At 45.0% G+C, this 21,401-nt stretch overlaps 1 protein-coding gene across 1 annotated transcript in view; it reads left to right on the top strand.

Moving 5' to 3' along the window:
* The window catches only part of LOC309808852 (forkhead-associated domain-containing protein 1-like), a gene marked incomplete at both ends in the record, with an annotated part of 80,275 nt that overhangs the window by 34,286 nt on the left and 24,588 nt on the right, over window positions 1-21,401 (top strand). Inside the window, one exon of the mRNA XM_082629424.1 lies at window positions 2,096-2,326. Within this exon, the coding sequence (XP_082485550.1) occupies window positions 2,096-2,326 (231 nt within the window). The remainder of the gene's footprint in view (window positions 1-2,095; window positions 2,327-21,401) is intronic.

Raw genomic sequence — 21,401 nt, 5'->3', positions numbered from 1 at the left:
TCTTGGGTCTCCTTGGCTCTGATTGGATCACTTGTCCCACCACTGAACCAATCAGTATGTCCAGGGAGTGTGATTGGTTGATTGCTTAGCCCCACCCACAGCAATGGGCCGACAGATTGGGAGGGAGATTCCTGGAATTTCCAGAAGAGCCAGGTGGGTTGCGGCCTGTCCACTACGGCAGTGAACCACTTGAGGCATGAGATATGAGCACTCCCTTTAGCACCCTGGCAGTTAGTGGGCAGTGAGGCACATCTACCTGAGCATCCCAGCACAAAAGGGAATTCCTCCATACTACCCGTGGTCTCTCGATTTGTTTTCTATCAGGCGGGGGTAAAACATATTCAAATTTCCCCCTTCCCACCTTCAGCCCTTTCATTCGATAAATCTTTATTAAATCGATGAGGAAAGGTTGTAGGAATGATTGAGGCAAGACAGCCCCAGAGGAGAGGACGGGAAGGGATAGGATGGATGGAGAAGTGAGTGCAAGGCAGAAGCAGGACACCTCAGCTTCTGAAAGGAGAGAAAGGAAGAAAGCTTAGGTGGAGACCGAGGTGCCCACAGTGGAGAGAAATTCGAATCTTCACATAAGGTAACAGAGTTCTGGAACACTGCCAAGTCCGTTCCTGAAACAGGTTTCAACGGGGCCAGTGTCATCATAAATGCTGGGCCAGGTGTCGCCAGGCAATTGGAGTTTGATTTTCCCGAACAGTGTTCTCCCTGACTCCAAAAAAGTCTTCAGGGGAATTCACCGGATTCTTGACTTGGCTGGGAAAGACTGTAGCTAAAAGACTGGTTTGGGAACCTGAGTGAGTGGAGAACCTTCCTCTTGAATACAATCCAGCTGGAGCTATAGGAAGTTCTGTCTGCCAGTGCTCCTATTTCGGAAGCATTCTGTCCTGTTTCTCATTACGTGTCTGCAGTCTGCAGAAAGAGAAACGTGACCGCCACAGGCGGCAAACCTTTGAACTTAGCTTCTTCCTTGAAAAGTGTGTTTTTTTCTGCCAAGAGACTGGGGGCGGGGCAGAGAAGGGAGAGAGAGACAGAGAGGGAAAGAGCTTTCCAGAACCCCAGTCCCACCACCCTCTCCACCACCACCTGAGCTTGGTGAAGTCCTTAACCTCTCCAAGCCTCATTTGTAAGCTAGGAATAAGGAGAGCTCCTCCCCTTCAGGGCTATCGCGAGAAATCGGTGAGTAATTACAATAAATGGTAGCATTCACGATGTCACGGTTTAACCACTAGGCTCGGGGAGGAACGGCCACAACAGCATTAACCAAGACAAAGCCAGGTGTCAGCACCTCTCAGCATTTGCTTCTCCCGGTGTAGATGGATTTTGATGTGCTCTCTAATGAAAGTAGCTACAGACATCTTCCGCCGGGTCAGATGAAAAAAGGTTCCCTCGATAGATATTTATGGAGCGTCTGCCAAGAATCAGATGTGGCAGATGTTGAGGATCACAGGCTAATGAGCCAGCTGGGTTTCGAGCCAGTTGGGGTGCCTTCCACCCCAGAGCTCTCGGCTTCGGGGAACAGGTGGAATGGGAGTGCCAGGGAGACACACAGTGTGGATGTGTGTGTCCTGGAGAGCTGGGCTTGAATCTCGGAGATGTGTTCATTCATTCTTTCAACCAGTATTTAAGGACCTACTGTGTATGTGCCAAGGGTTTATTCTAGGAGCTGAGGATACGGTGCTGAGCAAGGTAGACAAAAAGCTGTCAGCCTCTCAGAGCTCAGAGGTGGCGTTGTACCAGCTCAGACGCTCACTGCCAAATCTGTGGTCCTGGGAAAGTCACTAGGTCTTGCTCAGCCTCGGGCTCATCACAGAGCATCAGGGGTATTAAATAAGGTAATGCATGTGAATCTCTTGACTGGGTGCCTGGCACGAAGGCTGCACCCAATAAATGGTGGTGTGATAGTGTGCAAGGTGACCCATGGTGGGGACCGCCATCCCAAATTTGGGGAGAGTGTGGGAGGGATTCTTGGGAGAAGTGACTTATACGCCAAAATCTAGGGCAGCAATTATGTCGCCGGGACAGAAAGGTGAAGACCACCCCAGCTGCTCGTAACCTCCCCTGACCCTCTTGTCTGCCCCTGCAGGTCTCCTTCCCATGGGTGAGGGGCCCAGCACCTTGGCCAAGGCCACAGCCACCTTGGGCCACCCAGCAACTGAACCAGTCACCCTCACCACCACAGACCCCCTTCTACCCGGGCATCTGGACAGCGCCAGTGCAGAGGAGCTGGTCGCAGGGGTCCCCCGAGCCCCCCATGGTCCCACCAGCCTCCCACAGGCGGCCCGTGAGTGCCAGCGAGAAGATGTTCTCCTTCAAGGTGGACAGAGCTGCCCACAGCGTTCCCATCATCAGGCAAGGTACTCATGGGTGCTTCCTTGGCGGCTTAGGGGAGGGGCTTTTGCTAGGAGGATGGGTCTCAGTTTCTGCTTTCCCCTTTTTTTAAAAATTTTTATTGAGGTGCAGTTGATTTATAGTGTTGTGTTAGTTTCAGGTATGCAGCACACTGAATCTGTTCAACATATACATGTATCCACTCTTTTTTAGATTCTTTTCCCATATAGACCATTACAGAGTATTGAGGAGAGTTCCCTGTGCTATCCAGTAGGTCCTTGTTAGTTATCTCTTTTATGTATAGTATTGTGTATGTCAATCCCTCTCTTCCAATTTATCCCTCCCCCCTCTTATTCCCGGTAACCATAAGTTTATTTTCTACATCTGTAACTCTATCTCTGTTTTGTAGATAAGTTCATTTGTACCTTTTTTTAGATTCCACATATAAGCAATATGGTATGATATTTGTCTTTCTCTGGCTTTTGCTTATGTTCTCTGGTTCTGAAGTAGAACATAATCAAATGTGAAAAAATTGGGATACGCAGAAAGTTAGAAAACAGTAAAAGATAAGCTGTCACCCTTATCACCAGAATTCTCCCTGTTGACTTTTTGGTACAAACTCCTCCAAGACTGTGCTCTGCCCATCTGCACACATCAGTACCTCTGTGGTGAGTGTGTGTGTGTGTGTGTGTGTGTGTGTTTGTACATATATATGAATATATATGAATGTGTATCAGAATCTAAATTTATATACTTCGACTCAGATGTACAGACATATTGGTAACTGAAATCCCTCTTGCCTTAGGAGGTTTTTAAATATTTTATTACCATTTTACAGGTAAGAGGAGACTGAGGCTTATGGAGAAAATTACTTCTCCGGAGGTTATGTATTCAATCTAATCTAAAATAACGCTTTTCAGTCAAATTTAAGGCTGGTTATCTCAGTGACTGTCACTCACAGCCTGGTCACTTTGGGGACACACAGCCATCAGGGTTTCCTTCTCCCCCCCTCCCCCCCAGAAGGCCTCATGGCACTTGGGGAGGAGACTTCCTGTCTGTCACCATCCTCTTGGCCTTGCCAGGCTTACTGGCAGAGTAGCTGGGTCGACTTAGTCCCTGGCATGATTCCCAGGTTTCTTCTGTGGCCACTGGTGTGAAGGTCCCATTCTCTGTTTTCTGTGTCCCAGCCCCAGACCCCTCTGAGTCCCCAGGTCTCTCGATGCCTCCACACCCTTCCCTGGTCTCACTCAGGACCACTCACCTAGTCACTTCCCTCAGCCATTCAAATAATAGTTATTATTCTGAAATAAACAGACTAAGGAGCAAATGAAAGGTATCTCTGCAGTTTACATCATCATCATCATCATCTAAGGAACGCTCATGTACCAACCACCCAAGTTAAGAAATTACTCAGCCATTTCCCCCCAGCATTTTTTTAAATTTAATTTTATTTATTTCTTTATTTATGGCTGTGTTGGGTCTTCACTTCTGTGTGAGGGCTTTCTCCAGCTGCGGCGAGCAGGGGCCACTCTTCATCGCGGTGCGCGGGCCTCTAACCATCGCGGCCTCTCTTGTTGCGGAGCACAAGTTCCAGCCGTGCAGGCTCAGTAGTCGTGGCTCACGGGTCCAGCTGCTCCGTGGCATGTGGGATCTTCCCAGACCAGGGTTCGAACCAGTGTCCCCTGCATTGGCAGGCAGACTCTCAACCACTGCGCCACCAGGGAAGCCCCCACCCCAGCATTTTAATGTGAAAACGTTCAAACATACAGCAAAGCAAAAAGAATTTTACAGAGACAGCTCTCCTCCTAATTCTACCACTAACACTTTGCTGTACTCTTTATTACATTTCTGTCTACCCATCCTTCTTGTCCTGCATTAATCCATCTTATTTTTTGGATGCATTTCAAAATAAATAGCACACATCTGTAGTCCTCCCCCTAAATGTTTTAGCACATATACCATTAACTAGAACTCAACATGTTTTGTCTCCTTCATGTAAAATGAACACAGAATGTGTATTAGTTATCATGATTGCATAACGAATTCTCCCCAAACGTAGCAGCCTAAAGCAAAATCAAACATGTGTTATCATCTATACAGTTTCTGTGGGTCAGGAATTTGGCAGCAGCTTAGCAGGACGGCTGTGGCTCAGGGTCCCTCGTAAGGCTGCAGTCATCTGAAGGCTTGACCTGGGCCAGAGGATCCACTTGGAACACGGCTGCTCACATGGGTGTCAGCAGGAGGCCCCGGTTCCTCACCACATGGGCCTCCCCAGAGAGTGGCTCGAGCGTTCCCATGACACGGCAGCTGCTCCTCCTGAGCAAGTGATCCTGGAGGACAAGATGGAAATGGCAACATCTCTTGTGACTAAGCCTCAGAAGTCATGCTCTGTCATTGTTGCAATATCCTGCTGGTTACCCAGGGCGTCACCCTCCAGTGTGGGAGAAGACTACACACGGGCCTGAAGACCAGGAGGCGGGGATTATCAGCAGTCATCTTGGAGGCCGGCTACCACAGCCTGCCCTCGGGTCCTCAATGATTCACACTCCTCCTCCTCTCTCCCGAGGCCCCCCAAAATCTCACCCCAGTAACAGCATCGGCTCAAATTCCAGAATCTCGTCTAAATCAAGTCCAGGTACAGATGGGGCTCATGGGTGTAGTACGTTACGTTCAGCTCATCAAGTACTACTTCCAGAAATCTGAAGACCTCTGAACAAAGGGTCTGTCCCTCACACACCCAGCACATATTGGTGGGACAGACATAGCATCACTGCTACATACACTCCTCTTGTTCCAAAAGAAGAAAAACAGGAAACACACAGGAGTCCCTGGCCCAAAGCAGTTCTGAAGTCCAGCTGGGAAAATATCGGCAGTTCCTTGACTGGGCTTCAGTCCAACTCTTGCCCAGAAATGACTTTCCAGGGCTCTTGGCTCTGCCCCTGGTCCCTGAGTTCCGCCTTCTGAGTCGTCCTCCCTTTCCTATGAAAGGTGTCCCATGGATGTGGCTGCATAGTTTTATAGCCTGCTTCCTGCCTGTAGAAGCTTGGGGGTCCAGACGCTTCTTTGACTTTTGTGGGTCTCTGTCAGTCTGAGTTGGCAGTGCTTCTTATTGGGGTTCATCCTATCAGGCAAAAACCACGCCCACAGACTTTTTTGTCACAAGCCCTTCCACCATGGGCTTCTGCAAAGACTGACAAAGGACAGAAGCTTCTTAGAAGCCGAGTTCTTTGACCGAAGGGTTCTCTTGGACACTGCCCTGGATCTGTATTCTTAACAAAGGATTTTACAACCACACCCTCAGCTTCTTCTCTGGACTGTGTTTTCTTGAGAGCGCCCTTGATTTGATCTTTGCCCAGAACCTGTTTCTTACATTTCATTTGCCACCTGGAGAGGCAGGGAATTTTCAAGCCCAGAACATTGCCCTGATTTAACAGCCCTTCCTTTAACTGTCTCTCCCCCTCACATTTCACTATAAGTAGTAAGAAGTAACCAGGCAGCACCTTCCAAGACTCTGTCTGGGACTCTCTTTAGCTTGACCACTCAGCCTCATCACAAACATTTTCTACCTTCCTCATGACCACAGGCAACGTGTTAGGAAACCTTCTGCCACCACCTGACAAGGATCCCTTAACCCCAGTAACATTTTCCTCACTTTCCTGGAACCCTTCCCTCACGGCCTCCTCAAAGGCCATCGGGCTTCTACTAAGACTATTCAGGCTTTCTCAAAGACTCTTGGCCAAAGTCCTCCAGCTTCTGGCCACTGTTCCATCCCAAACCACTCCACATTTTAGGGTTTTTGTTAAATTTTGCACCACTCCTGGTGCCCAAACCTGTATTTGCTACTTATTGTTGCATAACAAATTACTGCAGGATGTAATGGCCTAAAACAACAGTAAACATTTATTATCTCATAGCTTCTCTGAGGCAGGAAGTTGGGAATGGCTTAGCTGGGGGATTCTTGCTCAGGCTTGTCCATGAGGTGGCAGTAATGGTGGTGGCTGGGCTGTGGTCCTCTGGGGGCTTGTCTGGGGCTGGAGGACCCACCTCCAGGATGGGTCACTCCCATGGCTTTTGGTAAGAGGCCTCAGTTCTTCACTAAGTGCACCTCTCCATACGTTGCTTGAGCATCCTCAAGCTGCCAGCTCCTCCAGACAAGTGGTCCTAGCGAGTGAGGCAGAAGCTGCAATGTCTTTTATGATCTAACCTCAGGAATCAAACTGTGTCATTTCTGCAATATCCTTGGTTACATAGAGAAGCTTTGTTACGGACTGAATTGCATTCCCCCAAAATTCATATGCTGAGGCCTCAATCCCAATATCGCAGAATGTGACCATATTTGGAGATAGTGTATTGAAATAGATGAGTAAGTTAAAATGAGATGATTGGGTGGGCCCTAATCCAAGGGCTGGTGTCCTTGTAAGAAGAGAGAGAGAGACGCCAGGGATGCACGTGCACAGAGAAAAGGGCATGTGAGGACACAGCAGGAAGGTGGCCGTCTGCAAGCCAAGGAGAGAGGCCTAACCCTGCCCACACCTTGATCTTGGACTTCCAGCCTCCAGAACTGTGAGAAAATGAATTTCTTTTGTTAAGACCTCCTGTGGTGTTTTGTTATGGCAGCCCCAGCTAACTAATATAAAGTCCATCCAGTATTGCAGAGGATGATGCAAGGCTCTGAATACCAGGAGACAAGAATCAGTGGGGCCATCTGGGAGACTGGCTACCACACCCTGAAAGGTGTAGATCTTGAATGTGCTCACTGAGTTTTGCCAGTCGTGCACACCTATGTAACCCAAATTCCTATCAAGATATAGAACATTACCATCACCCCAGAAAGTTCCCTCATGTCCCTCCCCAGTCAATTCCCAGCCCCAGGCCCCAGAGGCACCCACTCTTCTGAATTCTTTTCCCGCCATGGATTAGATATTCCTGTTCTAGAATCTCAAGTACACAGAACCATGTAGTACATGTTCCTTTGTGGAAGGCTTTTTTCACTCAGCATAGTATTTCTGAGATTCATTCATTTTGTTGTATGCATCATGTTCTGTCTTATGAACATATATACAGGGTTTTTGGGTTTTTTTTTTTTTTTTTTTTTGCGGTATGCGGGCCTCTCACTGTTGTGGCCTCTCCCGCTGCGGAGCACAGGCTCCGGAAGCGCAGGCCCAGCGGCCATGGCTCACGGGCCCAGCCGCTCCGCGGCACATGGGATCCTCCCAGACCGGGGCACGAACCCGTATCCCCTGCATCGGCAGGCGGACTCTCAACCACTGCGCCACCAGGGAGGCCCGGGGTTTTTTTTTAATGTGTCCTTTGGACACATGGCACATGGGCTGTTTCTTTTCTTTTTTTCACTCCGCCATTTAAATTTTTCCACTGTAATCACTGGTTTCTCCAGTGCCATGCTGAACTTGGGGCTTCTCTGAAGGACTTGGATTCCCCCTGGAGAAATGAAGGATGAGTCGTATGGCTTAGAGTCCCTCACATCTACCTGGGCTCTATCTCCTCAGCCTCTCAGCCAGGTCTCATGTTTCCAAACGTTTGCCCTCGTTCCCCTGACACTCTCGCCATCCTCAGAAAAGGACTTTCATCTTCCCGTGTCATGGGGAGTTCCTTTGTGTCTGGGCCTCTCTACTGCACGCTTTAGAGAAAACTCTGTGCTCCAGTCCTCCATGCTGTCTCTTGACAGAAAACACCTCTTTTTAAGGGTTCTGAGAAAGCTCTTTCCTCTCTTAGCAAAGCTGGGCTCTTCCAATTAAATTGGTTTACTGTTAGACTGTCACCTTGCTTTAGACTTGAAAAATTCTATTTGAAAACCCAAAGCCAAGGATTTATTTACTGCAGATCAGGTCAGGGTTTCTCAATCTTGGCACAGTGACAGGTGGGTCGCATAACTCCTTGTTGAAGGATCTGTCCTGTCCACTGTAGAGTGTTTAGCAGCATCCCTGACTCCTACCCACCAGAGATACCAGTAGCAACACCACCACCACCCCTAACTGTGGTTCTCAAAAATGTCTCCAGATGTTGTCAAAAATGAAAACGTCATTTTGCCTGGGGGAAAACTCACCCTGTTCTAGTTAATACTCATCCTTCCTTTACCACAAGGCAATAAAACGTCAGCTCCAAGGCCAAATCTTAATGGCAAGAGCTCATGGGAGGTGGGGAAGAATTACTGAGAAAAGAAAATATGTGGAGTGACTTATTAAAATAGCATCTTGATTCATATATATATATTTTTTTCCCAATAATAGGATCATATGAACCTAACATAGGTAACCTTTTTTTTTCTTTTTTTGGCCGTGCCGCTCAGCTTGCAGGATCTTTGTTCCCCAGCCAGGGATGGAACCTGTGCCCCCTGCAGTGGAAGCACAGAATTCTAATCACTGGACTGCCAAGGAATTCCCTACCTGATTTTTAAAATTCAGTAATATGTCATAAACATCTTCCCACTTCAATACATTGACTACATAGTGGTTAAAAGCATAGGCTCTGAATCCAACAAACTTAGGTTCATCCCTTGACTCTACCACTTACCAGCTGTGTGTCCTTGAGCAGGTGACTTGCCGTCTCTGTGCCTCATATCTCTCACGTATAAAATGGAGATGGGAATAATAATGCCTATCTCACTGGGTTGTTATGAAGACGAAATCGTATCCTGCCTGTAAGTGCTGAGCACAGCGCCAGGTGCACAGCGAACATTCAGTAAATATTAAAATATTTAATATTTTAATATTTAAATTTTAAATTTTACAATCTTAATAATTTAAATATTTTAAAATTTTAATATTTAAATTTTAAATATTAAAATTTAAAAATTAAGTTATTACCTAACCATGATTTTTATTTAACTTTTATTTACAACTTACAATGTCTGAAAGACACAGTTAAGGTGCACACATACTGCCCCTGCTGCAGACTGGTGATTATTGGAGCGCACCAGGACAGCTGGGGGTTGTTAAAATATTAAAGTAACTCCCCTGCCTTTTGGCCAACAGCTCATGCCCGAAAATTCTTAAAGTGCCTGCGTCCCCATATCCGCCGTCCCACCGCCCCAGCCCTCCCGACTCTCCCTGGGGCTTCTCCCCACTGGGACCTCCGAAGGATCCAGCATCTAGAGTTAAGCCGGTTTGGTCATACATGGCCCTTAGGTTCTTTTTGATAAATAACAGTAGCCGGTAAAGAAGTTTGGGGCAGGTGAGGGGTAACTGCTCCCGCACCTCCCTGCCTGGGTGTAAGGAAAGCAAGTCTCAGAGCAAATTCGAGCCCCACAAAGACTTTGAGTAAACACACCTTCCCCAGTAAAGGGACCCCATCGATCAGCCTGTTCTGTAAGATTGATGAAGTCCCCCCTCCGGCCATCATCTTGCAGGGAAGCGTCCCTCAAGACAGCCACGACACGGTCGTAGAGGCAGCCGGAGTCACCCCTAGAGATGGCATCAGACGCCAGAACTCTAAGCTGAGACTGGACAGGGGCCCAGTTAGGGTCAGACCCCGAGGCCCTCCCTGGGGACACAGGCCAGTCAGTACCTTCCTCCAGTGGGAGCCGATTTCTTGAGGAATCTGAAAACAGATGAAATCTTCCTCCTGAAAACTCAGTTTCCAAATTGAGATACACAATCAGTGTAAAATAAACCCCAGATTTCAAAGGCTTCATGCCTCGAAGAAAAAGAATATAAAATATCTCCATATTTTTTGTCGATTACGTGTTGAAATGATGCTTTTTAATGTATTGGGTTAAATAAAATTGATCATTAAAAATTCCTCTCTTCTTTTTACCTTTTTAACGTGACTACGAGAAAATTGAAAATTGCATTCTGTAGCTCCCATGATTTCTCTATCAGGCACTGCTGCTATAGTCAGTTAGGACTTTGCTGCTCAGGATCCAAGAGAGTCAGATGGGGGCAGTGAGCTTCAAATAAAAGTTTTCTAATCATGGACCTAGTTGGGGAGGTGGAGGGAGAGAAAATGGGCAGCTGCTGAAGTTCCAGGCCCTTCTGTTCCTCGTGCCCCAGGAAACACTGTGGCCAGGGCTGCTCATTCAACACGCAAGGCTGTGCATTCTCTGGGCACCACAGGCCATCAGCTATGTCCACTAGAGGTTCTGGGGTCCACAAAGAGGTTTGAGACCTGGCTGGGGGGCAGGGATCTTTGACTCTAAAATGCATAAATAAAAAATACAGAAGCAAAATGAATAAATGATGAATGTCCACAAACATGACAGTGCGTGCTTCATTCATCATTAATGTTAATACTCATTAAAGTTTCATCACCACTGAAAACAATTTGTTCAGTTTCTCCCTTCACAAGAAGATAAGAATGTGCAGTGACTGTCCAGAAACCATAGTCACTTGGAAATTTAAAATATGCCGCTTGGGCCCAAGTGATCTCACACGTAGAATTATAGAAATCTTTACAAACGTTTCTACACCAATAAAAAGAAATGTATTCAGTGTTGATGTGAGTGAATTGCGAGATGTCTGATGTGATACAGAGTGGGGTCCCCAAACACAATGCCATAATCCCTGAAAGTCATATAAAAAGGCCTTGTAATACTGGGGTAAATAAGAAAAAATATAGGAAAGCTTAAATGTCTATCAAGTGGATCCTAGTTAAACACGTTTGGCACACTTGGACAATGGACCACAATGCTACCCTGGAAAAGAACCAAGTACAGCTACAAATACTGACATGGGGAGATGTTTTTGATATTGTTAGCTGAAAAGTAAGCTGGATAAGAATCTCTGTCATGTAAATGCATTTTTGTTTTTTGACAAGATATGACTGCAATAAAAAATATAGCTAATGTTTAGCGCTAAATGCGCTACATGAGGGGTCAGCAAACTTTTCCTGTAAAGAGCCAGATAGTAAATACTTTAGGACTTGTGGGTCACATGGTCTCTGCTGCAACTACTCAGCTCTGCCTTTGTAGCTGGAAAGCAGCCATAAATAATATGTAAATGAATCACTGTGGCTGTGTTGCAATAAAACTTTATTTACAAACATAGGCAGAAGGCCAGATTTGGCCGCAGGGCCATAGTTTGCCAACCCCTGCTCTATATCATTATTCTATTTAATCTCCAGATAGCCCTTTATAACAGAGACTATCAGGGATCCTGAATTATGTATGTGGAAACGAAGGCTTAGAAAGAGCAAATGACTTGCCCAAGGTCATCAGCTCTTATGCGGCATAGAAAAAAGTCTGGAAAGAGGCACACCACAGTGCATCAGTGCAGTTAACGCTGGGGAAGAGAAATGAGGCAGCTCTTACCCTTTCCAGTCCTCCTGTAATGCTTTCAGTGCATAAGTCTCATGAATGTGAAGGTTAATCTGAAAATATTCTTTAAGACTTTGGGGAAACTCACAGTCTCCTCTGCATTCTCTGTTGATCTTGTGTGTTAGTGTGGACCAACGCGGCGGAACTGTCGGAACAATCAGTGGCCGAGGAAATTCCTGGGGCAGAGCCCTACAGAGAAATTTTTGTGGACCAGGACCTGTCCCAGCATGATAAGGTGAGGGGTCTTGGGGAAGCACAGAGCTACAGCAGCAAGAGGGACCATGGAGAGATTGCCACTGCCTCTTGTTCTCTGTGTCTCAAGGACTGTCCCTTTTTCCTACTTCCAAGAAACCACCTCTTCCTCCCAAGACATTCAGCCAGTTTTGGCCACTGCTCATTTTATCCCAAATAACATCTACAACTACAAGGTACTGAGCACCTACTGTGTGCTGGGCCATGTCCTGTGCACTTGACATTTATTAGCTCGTTAATCTTCACCAACTTCAAAATAGATTTTATCAGCCTCACTTTGCAGATGAGGAAACTGAAGCTCAGAGAGGTTCAGTGATGTGTTCACGGCTGCCCAGTGCAAGGAGCAGTGTTAGGATTCAAAGCGAGGTCTGGTTAGCTTCTCAGCGGGTACTTCTAACTCCCACACAGTAATCACTTGGTCAACCTTCAGTGATGGAACAGTGATGCAAAAACACGTTCCTAGCAGGAGGAATTGAGCCCTGAAGTCAGGGAGGCCTGGGCCAAGAGACTCGTTAAAGAACCAGAGAGGTTTAAAGCAGGGATGCAAGCAGAACAGGTGGATTCAAGCCATCCTGGGAAGGGCCCAGGTCAATTTCTCCCCACTTAGACACGACTCGAAAGTTACTCTAAAAGAAGCAGTCTATAATATCTCGCTTTCCTTCAGGGCCAGGGCCTGCTCCTGCAGCAATTCTCAGAGTTTGTGAGGAGCAGACCTACCTGGGGTTCTTGTCAGACACGGAAATCCAAACCTTCAGGAGGCAGGGGGTTCCAACCCAGGCATCCTGGGACCAGACTCTGAAAAATGTTGCAGAAAGGCGAGAAGCCACGCTCAGATTCTGTATTTATCGCTGTGTAACAAGCCATCCCCAAACTTAGCGGCTTCAAACAGCAATTCATTATTCCCCAGAATCTATGGGTTGACCTGGAAGGTTCCTTTGCTCGCGTCCCCTGGCCTCACTCATGCGGCCTCAGTCAGCCGCTGGCTTGGCCAGTTTGGTGGTCGGTCTCCATTGGCCTCCTTCCCACATCTAGGGCCTCAGCCAGGACGCCTGGACTGGTGCGCCCCTTTGTGCATGTGGTTTTTCATCACAGCACGGTGGTCTCGGGGTTCCCAGGGGGCCAGAGCAAAAGCTGCACAGCCTGTAAGAACTTGCCTGGAGATCATGCAGCATCACTTCCACTCCATTCCGTTGGTTAAACCAAGTCACGGGGCCAGCCCAGACTAGAGGGTGGCGAAATAGACTGGATGGCAAAACTGCAAAGTATTTGTTGCCATTTTTCAACCTGCCTCAATTTTAACTCGGAAATATAGTGCAACCACTATAATTTTTTCTATTTATAGAAAATTGTTATAAGCCATTTATCATTTTTTCTATTTATAATAGAAAGAATTCTTTCTCTTTATAAGCCATTTCTACCCTAACTTGCCAGGACTCCTTCAAGTGACAATAAACAAATTAGCTTGAGGGGGAGCATCGATTAGCTCAACTTATTGGAAAATTTAAAGGGCCACTAGCTTCAGGTATGGCTAGATCCAGGAGCTTGAATAATGTCATCAGAACACCTCCTCACTACCAACCTCTCCCCTCTGTTTCCCTCAGAGTCTGGCTTTCTACATGAGGCTGGCTTTGTGTGTCAGAAAAGACAAACTCAGGCAAACAAGCCTACATATTTAAAGTTTATGATCCAAAAGAAGGCAAGATCCTCTCCCTCTGTAATCGATGTGTGAAATCTCTGATTGACCAGCTTGGGCCACATGCACATGGGGAGGTGGGACATGACTGACAATCCTACCCAGACCAAATGGAAGGAGGAACGCTCCCTCCAGAAGGGCAAGGGGACCCTCACCAGGAAAGCAGAACCCACAGCTGTCCACTGCCCTCTGCAAACTTCTTATATTCCAGCACTGGCACGGGGCCTGGCACTTAGTTGCTGCCCGATGAAAGTTTGTTGCATGAAAAATGAATAAGCACCTGGCTGATCATAACAGGGTGAAACAGGGGAAACTGCCCAGGAGTAGGGAATATGTCTGATGCTCTCTCTTGAAGTTTTGCCACCAACTTTCACAAGGACCCAAAGGAAGGCCCCTGGCAGCAGCTGGCAATGTCAGACAGGCTTTCTCATGAGCAAGACCCTGTCCTTCCCCAGGTCACGGAGCTAGCAGGTCGTGAGGCTGACTGGACGGCTCTCCTGGGAATGAGCTGGCCCAGAAATTGCCCATTTACCTCCTCCCGTGACTGCTTTGGAAAAGGCCTCTGGGGAATTTTTTCTTCTTCTTCTTCTTCAGTTTTTCTGACATTTTATTGATAACGTCTGGTGAGAAGTTTGGGGGAATTTTTTTTTCCTTTTTTGGAAAACCTAACCAATTCTTTGGCTGCAGAGCTTTATCACTGGAGAGATGGAGGACAGGGTTAATTATACCTGTGGGTACAGTCTACCAGCAATTTTGTTTTTCCAGCCGAAAGTTGACATGAGCCCATGCAAATAAATCAGTATTCCTGTCTCATTTACTTTCCAGATTGAGTTACCTGGAAAAAATTCATACATGAATAGCCAAAAGAGGCAGGAAATATTAGAAGAGAGGAAAGGGAAAACAAATAGTTAAGAATGTTTTAAGTTAAAACAAATAACCCTCATTATAGGCAGAATGTGGTCAAACAGAATGTTGTTTTCCTAACTACCTTTCCTAGGTCCCCAGTGTGCTAGGCTGTATATTATAAATGAAAACACTCTAAGTAAACTTTCTAGCAACAAAAGTTCCCAAGTGGGATGGTTGTTCTTAATATGAAAGTCTAATTCTCGGGGAAAGGAAAGTTTCCGTACCTGTGAGGTATAGACATCCATTACAAGAGTCTATATACAGTTACCTCATTTTAACCCAATTCTTGTCTCTATGAGATTTTCGAAGTGACAGAGATAGCCTTGAAAGTCTGCTTTTTCCCTCCCTGCCTGCCCTCACCTTCCCAAAGAATGATACCATATTTTTCCTGTCTTTCTTTAAATGAGCTCAGCCTTACACCCAGACCCACACCTAGTAAATTTCCCATCTGGCCTCCACCCAGGATGAAATAATTCTGCTGCTGGGAAAAGAAGTCAGCCGTCTCTCCGATTTTGAACTTGAATCTAAATACAAAGACACCGTGATAGCAAGCCTGCAGAACCAAGTGGCCAACCTGAGCCAGAAGCTGTTGGAAACAGCTGCCTCCAGGCAGAAGGAGAGGGTGATCCCGCCCAAGTTTCAGGTTCTGCATGAAGAGGACGATGCCCAACAGAGAGAGATCCAGAGCTTGAAAAACCAGGTAGGGCTCAGAGACAAGTGGGTCGGGGCCTTGGGGTCACAACACAGGGTGACAGCTCTCAGGTAGAGCCTGGGGGGAGCCACCCGGGTAGTTAGAAATGGGCAGTGAGCACAGCATGGTGAGGAGTACAGTTCCAGGGAGTGGAGGGTTGGCAAGTTTCTAGCCTTGTAAGAACAATATTAGATTTGATTAAGTGCCTACCATGTTCAGGCCCCGGTGCAGGTGCTTTGGGTGCATTAGCTTATTTATTTATTTACTTACTTATTTAATTTATTTATTTAATTTATTTATTTATGGCTGCATTGGGTCTTCGTTGCTGTGCACGGGCTTTCTCAAGTTGCAGTGAGCAGGGTCTACTCTTCACTGTGGTGCATGGGCTTCTCATTTCAGTGGCTTCTCTTGCTGCAGACCATGGGCTCCAGGCACGTGGGCTTCAGTAGTTGCAGCATGAGGGCTTCAGTAGCTGTGGCTCACGGACTCTAGAGTGTAGGCTCAGTAGTTGTGGCCCACGGGCATAGTTTCTCCACAGCATGTGGGATCTTCCTGGACCAGGGCTCGAACTCCTGTCCCCTGCATTGGCAGGGGGATTCTTAACCACTGCACCATGAGGGAAGTCCCCTCATTAGCTATTTAAACCTCAGTCTTCTGACACATGCCATTCTACAGATGAGGAGACTGAGGCACGCTCAGCGATGCCCAGGAGCTTGTTACAGCTTGCACAGCAAGTGAGAGACAGTGATGTGATTTGGGCTCAGCTCTGCCACCTTGTACACCTCATGCTTTCACACCCACTTTGCATTTCCACCCAACTCCTGTCGCTTCAGTGACCACTTCTCACACCCACCCGGACCCAGCCAGAAAGAGCTGGAGATGGGGAGAAGGAACCCCACAGTGTTCCAAACACTGAGGCCTTTATCAAACCCTGAAGGCAGCTGCTGGTTCATTTATAGGGAATTTCACCAAAAATTCTCCACCCAGAATGTCTGGATTTACCAGTCAACTTCCTTCCTCCTGAAACTAAATCCAAAAGAAAAAAAAATTTTTTCTTAAGTTTTAAAGAACTACTTTAAAATTGGCCACTGATCTGGTACATAAATTATATCTCAACAACGTTGATAAAAAAGCAATTGGAAATTGATGAATTTTGGCCTCAGTGCATAATTCTGCTTAAAACCGTAGTCAGATTTGGTTCAACATGACGGAGTGGAAGGACATGCTGTCACTCCCTCTTTCGAGAACACTGGAATCACAACTAACTGCTGAACAATCATCGACAGGAAGACACTGGAACTCACCAAAAAAGATACCCCACATGCAAAGACAAAGGAGAAGGCGCAAAGAGACAGTAGGAGGGGCGCAATCCCAATGAAATCAAATCCCATCACTGCTGGGTGGGTGACTCACAAACTGGAGAACACTTATACCACAGAAGTCCACCCACTGGAGTGAAGGTTCTGAGCCCCACGTCGGGCTTCCCAACCTGGGGGTCCGGCAATGGGAGGAGGAATTCCTAGAGACTCAGACTTTGAAGGCTAGTGGGATTTGATTGCAGGACTTTGGCAGGACTGGGGGAAAGAGCGATTCCACTCTTGGAGGGCACACACAAAGTAGTGTGTGCATTGGGACCCAGGGGAAGGAGCAGTGACCCCATAGGAGACTGAACCTGACCTACCTGCTAGTGTTGGTGGGTCTCCTGCAGAGGCGGGGGGCAGCTGTGGCTCACCAAGGGACAAGGACACTGGCAGCAGAAGTTCTGGGAAGTATTCCTTGGCATGAGCCCTCCCAGAGTATGCCATTAACCCCACCAAAGAGCCCGGGTAGGCTCCAGTGTTGGGTCACTTCAGGCCAAACAACTAACAGGGAGGGAACCCAGACCCACCCATCAGCAGACAAGCAGATTAAAGTTTTACTGAGCTCTGCCTACCAATGCCACAGCCAGCTCTACCCACCACCAGTCCCTCCTATCAGGAAACTTCCACAAGCCTCTTAGATAGCCTCATCCACCAGAGGGCAGACAGCAGCAACAAGAAGAACTACAATCCTGCAGCTTGTGGAACAAAAACAATATTCACAGAAAGACAGAAAAGATGAAAAGGCAGAGGGCTATGTAACAGATGAAAGAACAAGGTAAAACCCCAGAAAACAACTAAATGAAATGGAGATAGGCAACCTTCCAGAAAAAGAATTCAGAATAATGATAGTGAAGATGATCCTGGACCTCAGAAAAAGAATGGAGGCAAAGATCGAGAAGATGCAAGAAATGTTTAACAAAGATCTAGAAGAATTCAAGAACAAACAAACAGAGATGAACAATACAATAACTGAAAAAAAAAACACACTAGAAGGAATCAATAGAATAACTGAGGCAAAAGAACGGATAAGTGACCTGGAAGACAGAATGGTGGAATTCACTGCTGCGGAACAGAATAAAGAAAAAAGAATGAAAAGAAATGAAGACAGCTTAAGAGACCTCTGGGACAACATTAAACACAACAACGTTCACATTATACGGGTCCCAGAAGGAGAAGAGAGAGAGAAAGGACCCGAGAAGATATTGAAGAGATTATAGTCAAAAACTTCCTTAACATCGGAAAGGAAATAGCCACCCAAGTCCAGGAAGCACAGAGAGTCCCATACAGGAGAAACCCAAGGAGAAACACACCGAGACACATAGTAATCAACTTGGCAAAAATTAAAGAAAAATTATTGACAGCAGCAAGGGAAAAATGACAAATAACATACAAGGGAACTCCCAGAAGGTTAACAGCTGATTTCTCAGCAGAAACTCTACCAACCAGAAGGGAGTGGCATGATATACTTAAAGTGATGAAAGGGAAGAACCTACAACCAAGATTACTCTACCCAGCAAGGATCTCATTGAGATTCGATGGAGAAATCAAAAGCTTGACAGACAAGCAAAAGCTAAGAGAATTGAGCACCACCAAACCAGCTCTACAACAAATGTTAAAGGAACTTCTCTAAGTGGGAAACACAAGAGAAGAAAAGGACCTACAGAAACAAACCCAAAACAATTAAGAAAATGGTCATAGAAACATACATATCGATAATTACCTTAAACGTGAATGGATCAAATGCTCCAACCAAAAGACACAGGGTTGCTGAAAGGATACAAAAACAAGACCCATCTATATGCTGTCTCCAGGCGACCCACTTCAGACCTAGGGACACATACAGACTGAAAGTGAGGGGATGGAAAAAGATATTCCATGCAAATGGAAATCAAAGGAAAGCTGGAGTAGCAATACTCATATCAGGTAAAATACACTTTAAAATAAAGAATGTTACAAGAGACAAGGAAGGACACTACGTAATGATCAAGGCATCAATCCAAGAGGAAGATATAACAATTATAAATATATATGCACCCAACATAGGAACACCTCAATACAAAAGGCAATCGCTAACAGCTCTAAAAGAGGAAATCAACAGTAACACAATAATAGTGGGGGACTTGAACACCTCACTTACACCAATGGACAGATCATCCAAAGAGAAAATTAATAAGGAAACACAAGCTTTAAATGACACAATAGACCAGATAGATTTAATTGGTATTTGTAGGACATTCCGTCCAAAAACAGCAGATTGCACTTTCTTCTCAAGTGCGCACGGAACATTTTCCAGGATAGGTCACGTTTTGGGTCACAAATCAAGCCTCAGGAAATTTAAGAAAATTAAAATCATATCAAGCATCTTTTCTGACCACAACGCTATGAGATTAGAAATGAATTACAGGGAAAAACCTGTAAAAAAAACAAACACATAGAGGCTAAACAGTATGTTACTAAATAACCAAGAGATCACTGAAGAAATCAAAGAGGAAATCAAAAAATACCTTGAGATAAATGACAATGAAAACACGACTATCCAAAACCTATGGGATGCAGCAAAAGCATCCCATAGTTCTAAGAGGGAAGTTCATAGCTATACAAGCCTACCTCAAGAAACAAGAAAAATCTCAAATAAACAATCTAACGTTACACCTAAAGGAACTAGAGAAAGAAGAACAAACAAAACCCAAAGTGAGCAGAAGGCAAGAAATCATAAAGATCAGAGCAGAAATAAATGAAATAGAAACAAAGAAAACAATAGCAAAGATCAATAAAACTAAAAGATGGTTCTTTGAGGAGTTAAACAAAATTGATAAACCATTAGCCAGACTCATCAAGAAAAAGAGGGAGAGGACTCAAATCAATAAAATTAGAAAGGAAAAAGAAGTTACAACAGACACTGCAGAAATACAAAGCATCCTAAGAGACAACTACAAGCAACTCTCTGCCAATAAAATGGACAACCTGGAAGACATGAACAAATTCTTAGAAAGTTATAACCTTTCAAGTCTGAACCAGGAAGAAATAGAAAATATGAACAGACCAATCACAAGTAATGAAATTGAAACTGTGATTAAAAATCTTCCAACAAACAGAAGTCCAGGACCAGAAGGCTTCACAGGTGAATGCTATCAAACATTTAGAGACGAGCTAACACCCATCTTTCTCAAACTCTTCCAAAAAATTGCAGAGGAAGGAACACTCCCAAACTCATTCTCTGAGGCCACCATCACCCTGATACCAAAACCAGACAAAGATACTACAAAAAAAGAAAATTACAGACCAATATCACTGATGAATATAGATGCAAAAATCCTCAACAAAATACTAGCAAACAGAATCCAGCAACACATTAAAAGGATCATACACCATGATCAAGTGGCATTTATCCCAAAGAGGCAAGGATTCTTCAATATATGCAAATCAATCAATGTGATACACCATATTAACAAATTGAAAAAGAAAAACCATATGATCAGCTCAATGGATGCAGAAAAAGCTTTTGACAAAATTCAACTCTGATTTATGATAAAAACTCTCCAGAAAGTGGGCATAGAGGGAACCTACTTCACCATAGTAAAGGCCATATATGACAAAGGCACAGCAAACATCATTCTCAATGGTGAAAAACTGAAAGCATTTCCTCTAAGATCAGGAACAAGACAAGGATGTCCACTCTCACTACTATTCTTCAACATAGTTTTGGAAGTCCTAGCCACAGCAATCAGTGAAGAAAAAGCAATAAAAGGTATCCAAATTGAAAAAGAAGAAGTAAAACTGTCACTGTTTGCAGATGACAGGATACTCTACAGAGAGAATCCTAAAGATGCCACCAGAAATCTACTAGAGCTAATCAATGAACTTGGTCAAGTTGCAGGACACAAAATGAATGCACAGAAATCTCTTGCATTCCTATACACTAATGATGAAAAATCTGAAAGAGAAATTAAGGAAACACTCTCATGTACCACTGCAACCAAAAAATACAATAGCTAGGAATAAACCTACCTAGGGAGACAAAGACCTGTATGCAGAAAACTGTAAGACACTGATGAAAGCAATTAAAGATGATAGCAACAGATGGAGAGATATACCATGTTCTTGGATTGGAAGCATCAATATTGTGAAAATGACTCTACTACCCAAAGCAATCTACAGATTCAATGCAATCCCTATCAAATTACCAATGGCATTTTTTAGAGAACTAGAACAGAAAAGCTTAAAATTTGTGTGGAGAGAAAAAAGGCCCCGAATAGCCAAAGCAGTCTTGAGGGAAAAAAATGGAGCTGGAGGAATCAGACTCCCTAACTTCAGCCTATACTACAAAGCCACACTAATCAAGACAATATGGTACTGGCACAAAAACAGAAATATAGGTCAATGGAACAGAATAGAAAGCCCAGAGATAAACCCACACACCTATGGTCAACTAATCTATGACAAAGGAGTCAAGGATATACAGTGGAGAAAAGACAGTCTCTTCAATAAGTGGTGATGGGAAAACTGGACAGCTACATGTAAAAGAATGAAATTAGAACACTCCCTAACGCCATACACAAAAGTAAACTCAAAACGGATTAGAGACCTAAATGTAAGACCAGACACTCTAAAATTCTTAGAGGAAAACATAGGAAGAACACTCTTTGACATAAATCACAGCAAGATATTTTTTGATCCACTTCCTAGAGTAATGGAAATAAATACCAAAATAAACAAATGGGACCTAATGAAACTTCAAAGCTTTTGCACAGCAAAGGAAACCATAAACAGGATGAAAAGACAACCCTCAGACTGGGGGAAAATATTTGCAAAGGAAGCAACTGACAAATGATTAATATCCAAAATATATAAAGAGCTCATGCAGCTCAATATTAAAAAAACAAACAA

This window comes from Mesoplodon mirus, assembly GCF_964341445.2.
Source record: "Mesoplodon mirus genome assembly, chromosome: 7".
Lineage (NCBI taxonomy): Eukaryota > Metazoa > Chordata > Mammalia > Artiodactyla > Ziphiidae > Mesoplodon > Mesoplodon mirus.
The sequence above is the reverse complement of the archived record's forward strand: the minus strand, read 5'-3'. Positions and strand labels throughout refer to the sequence as shown.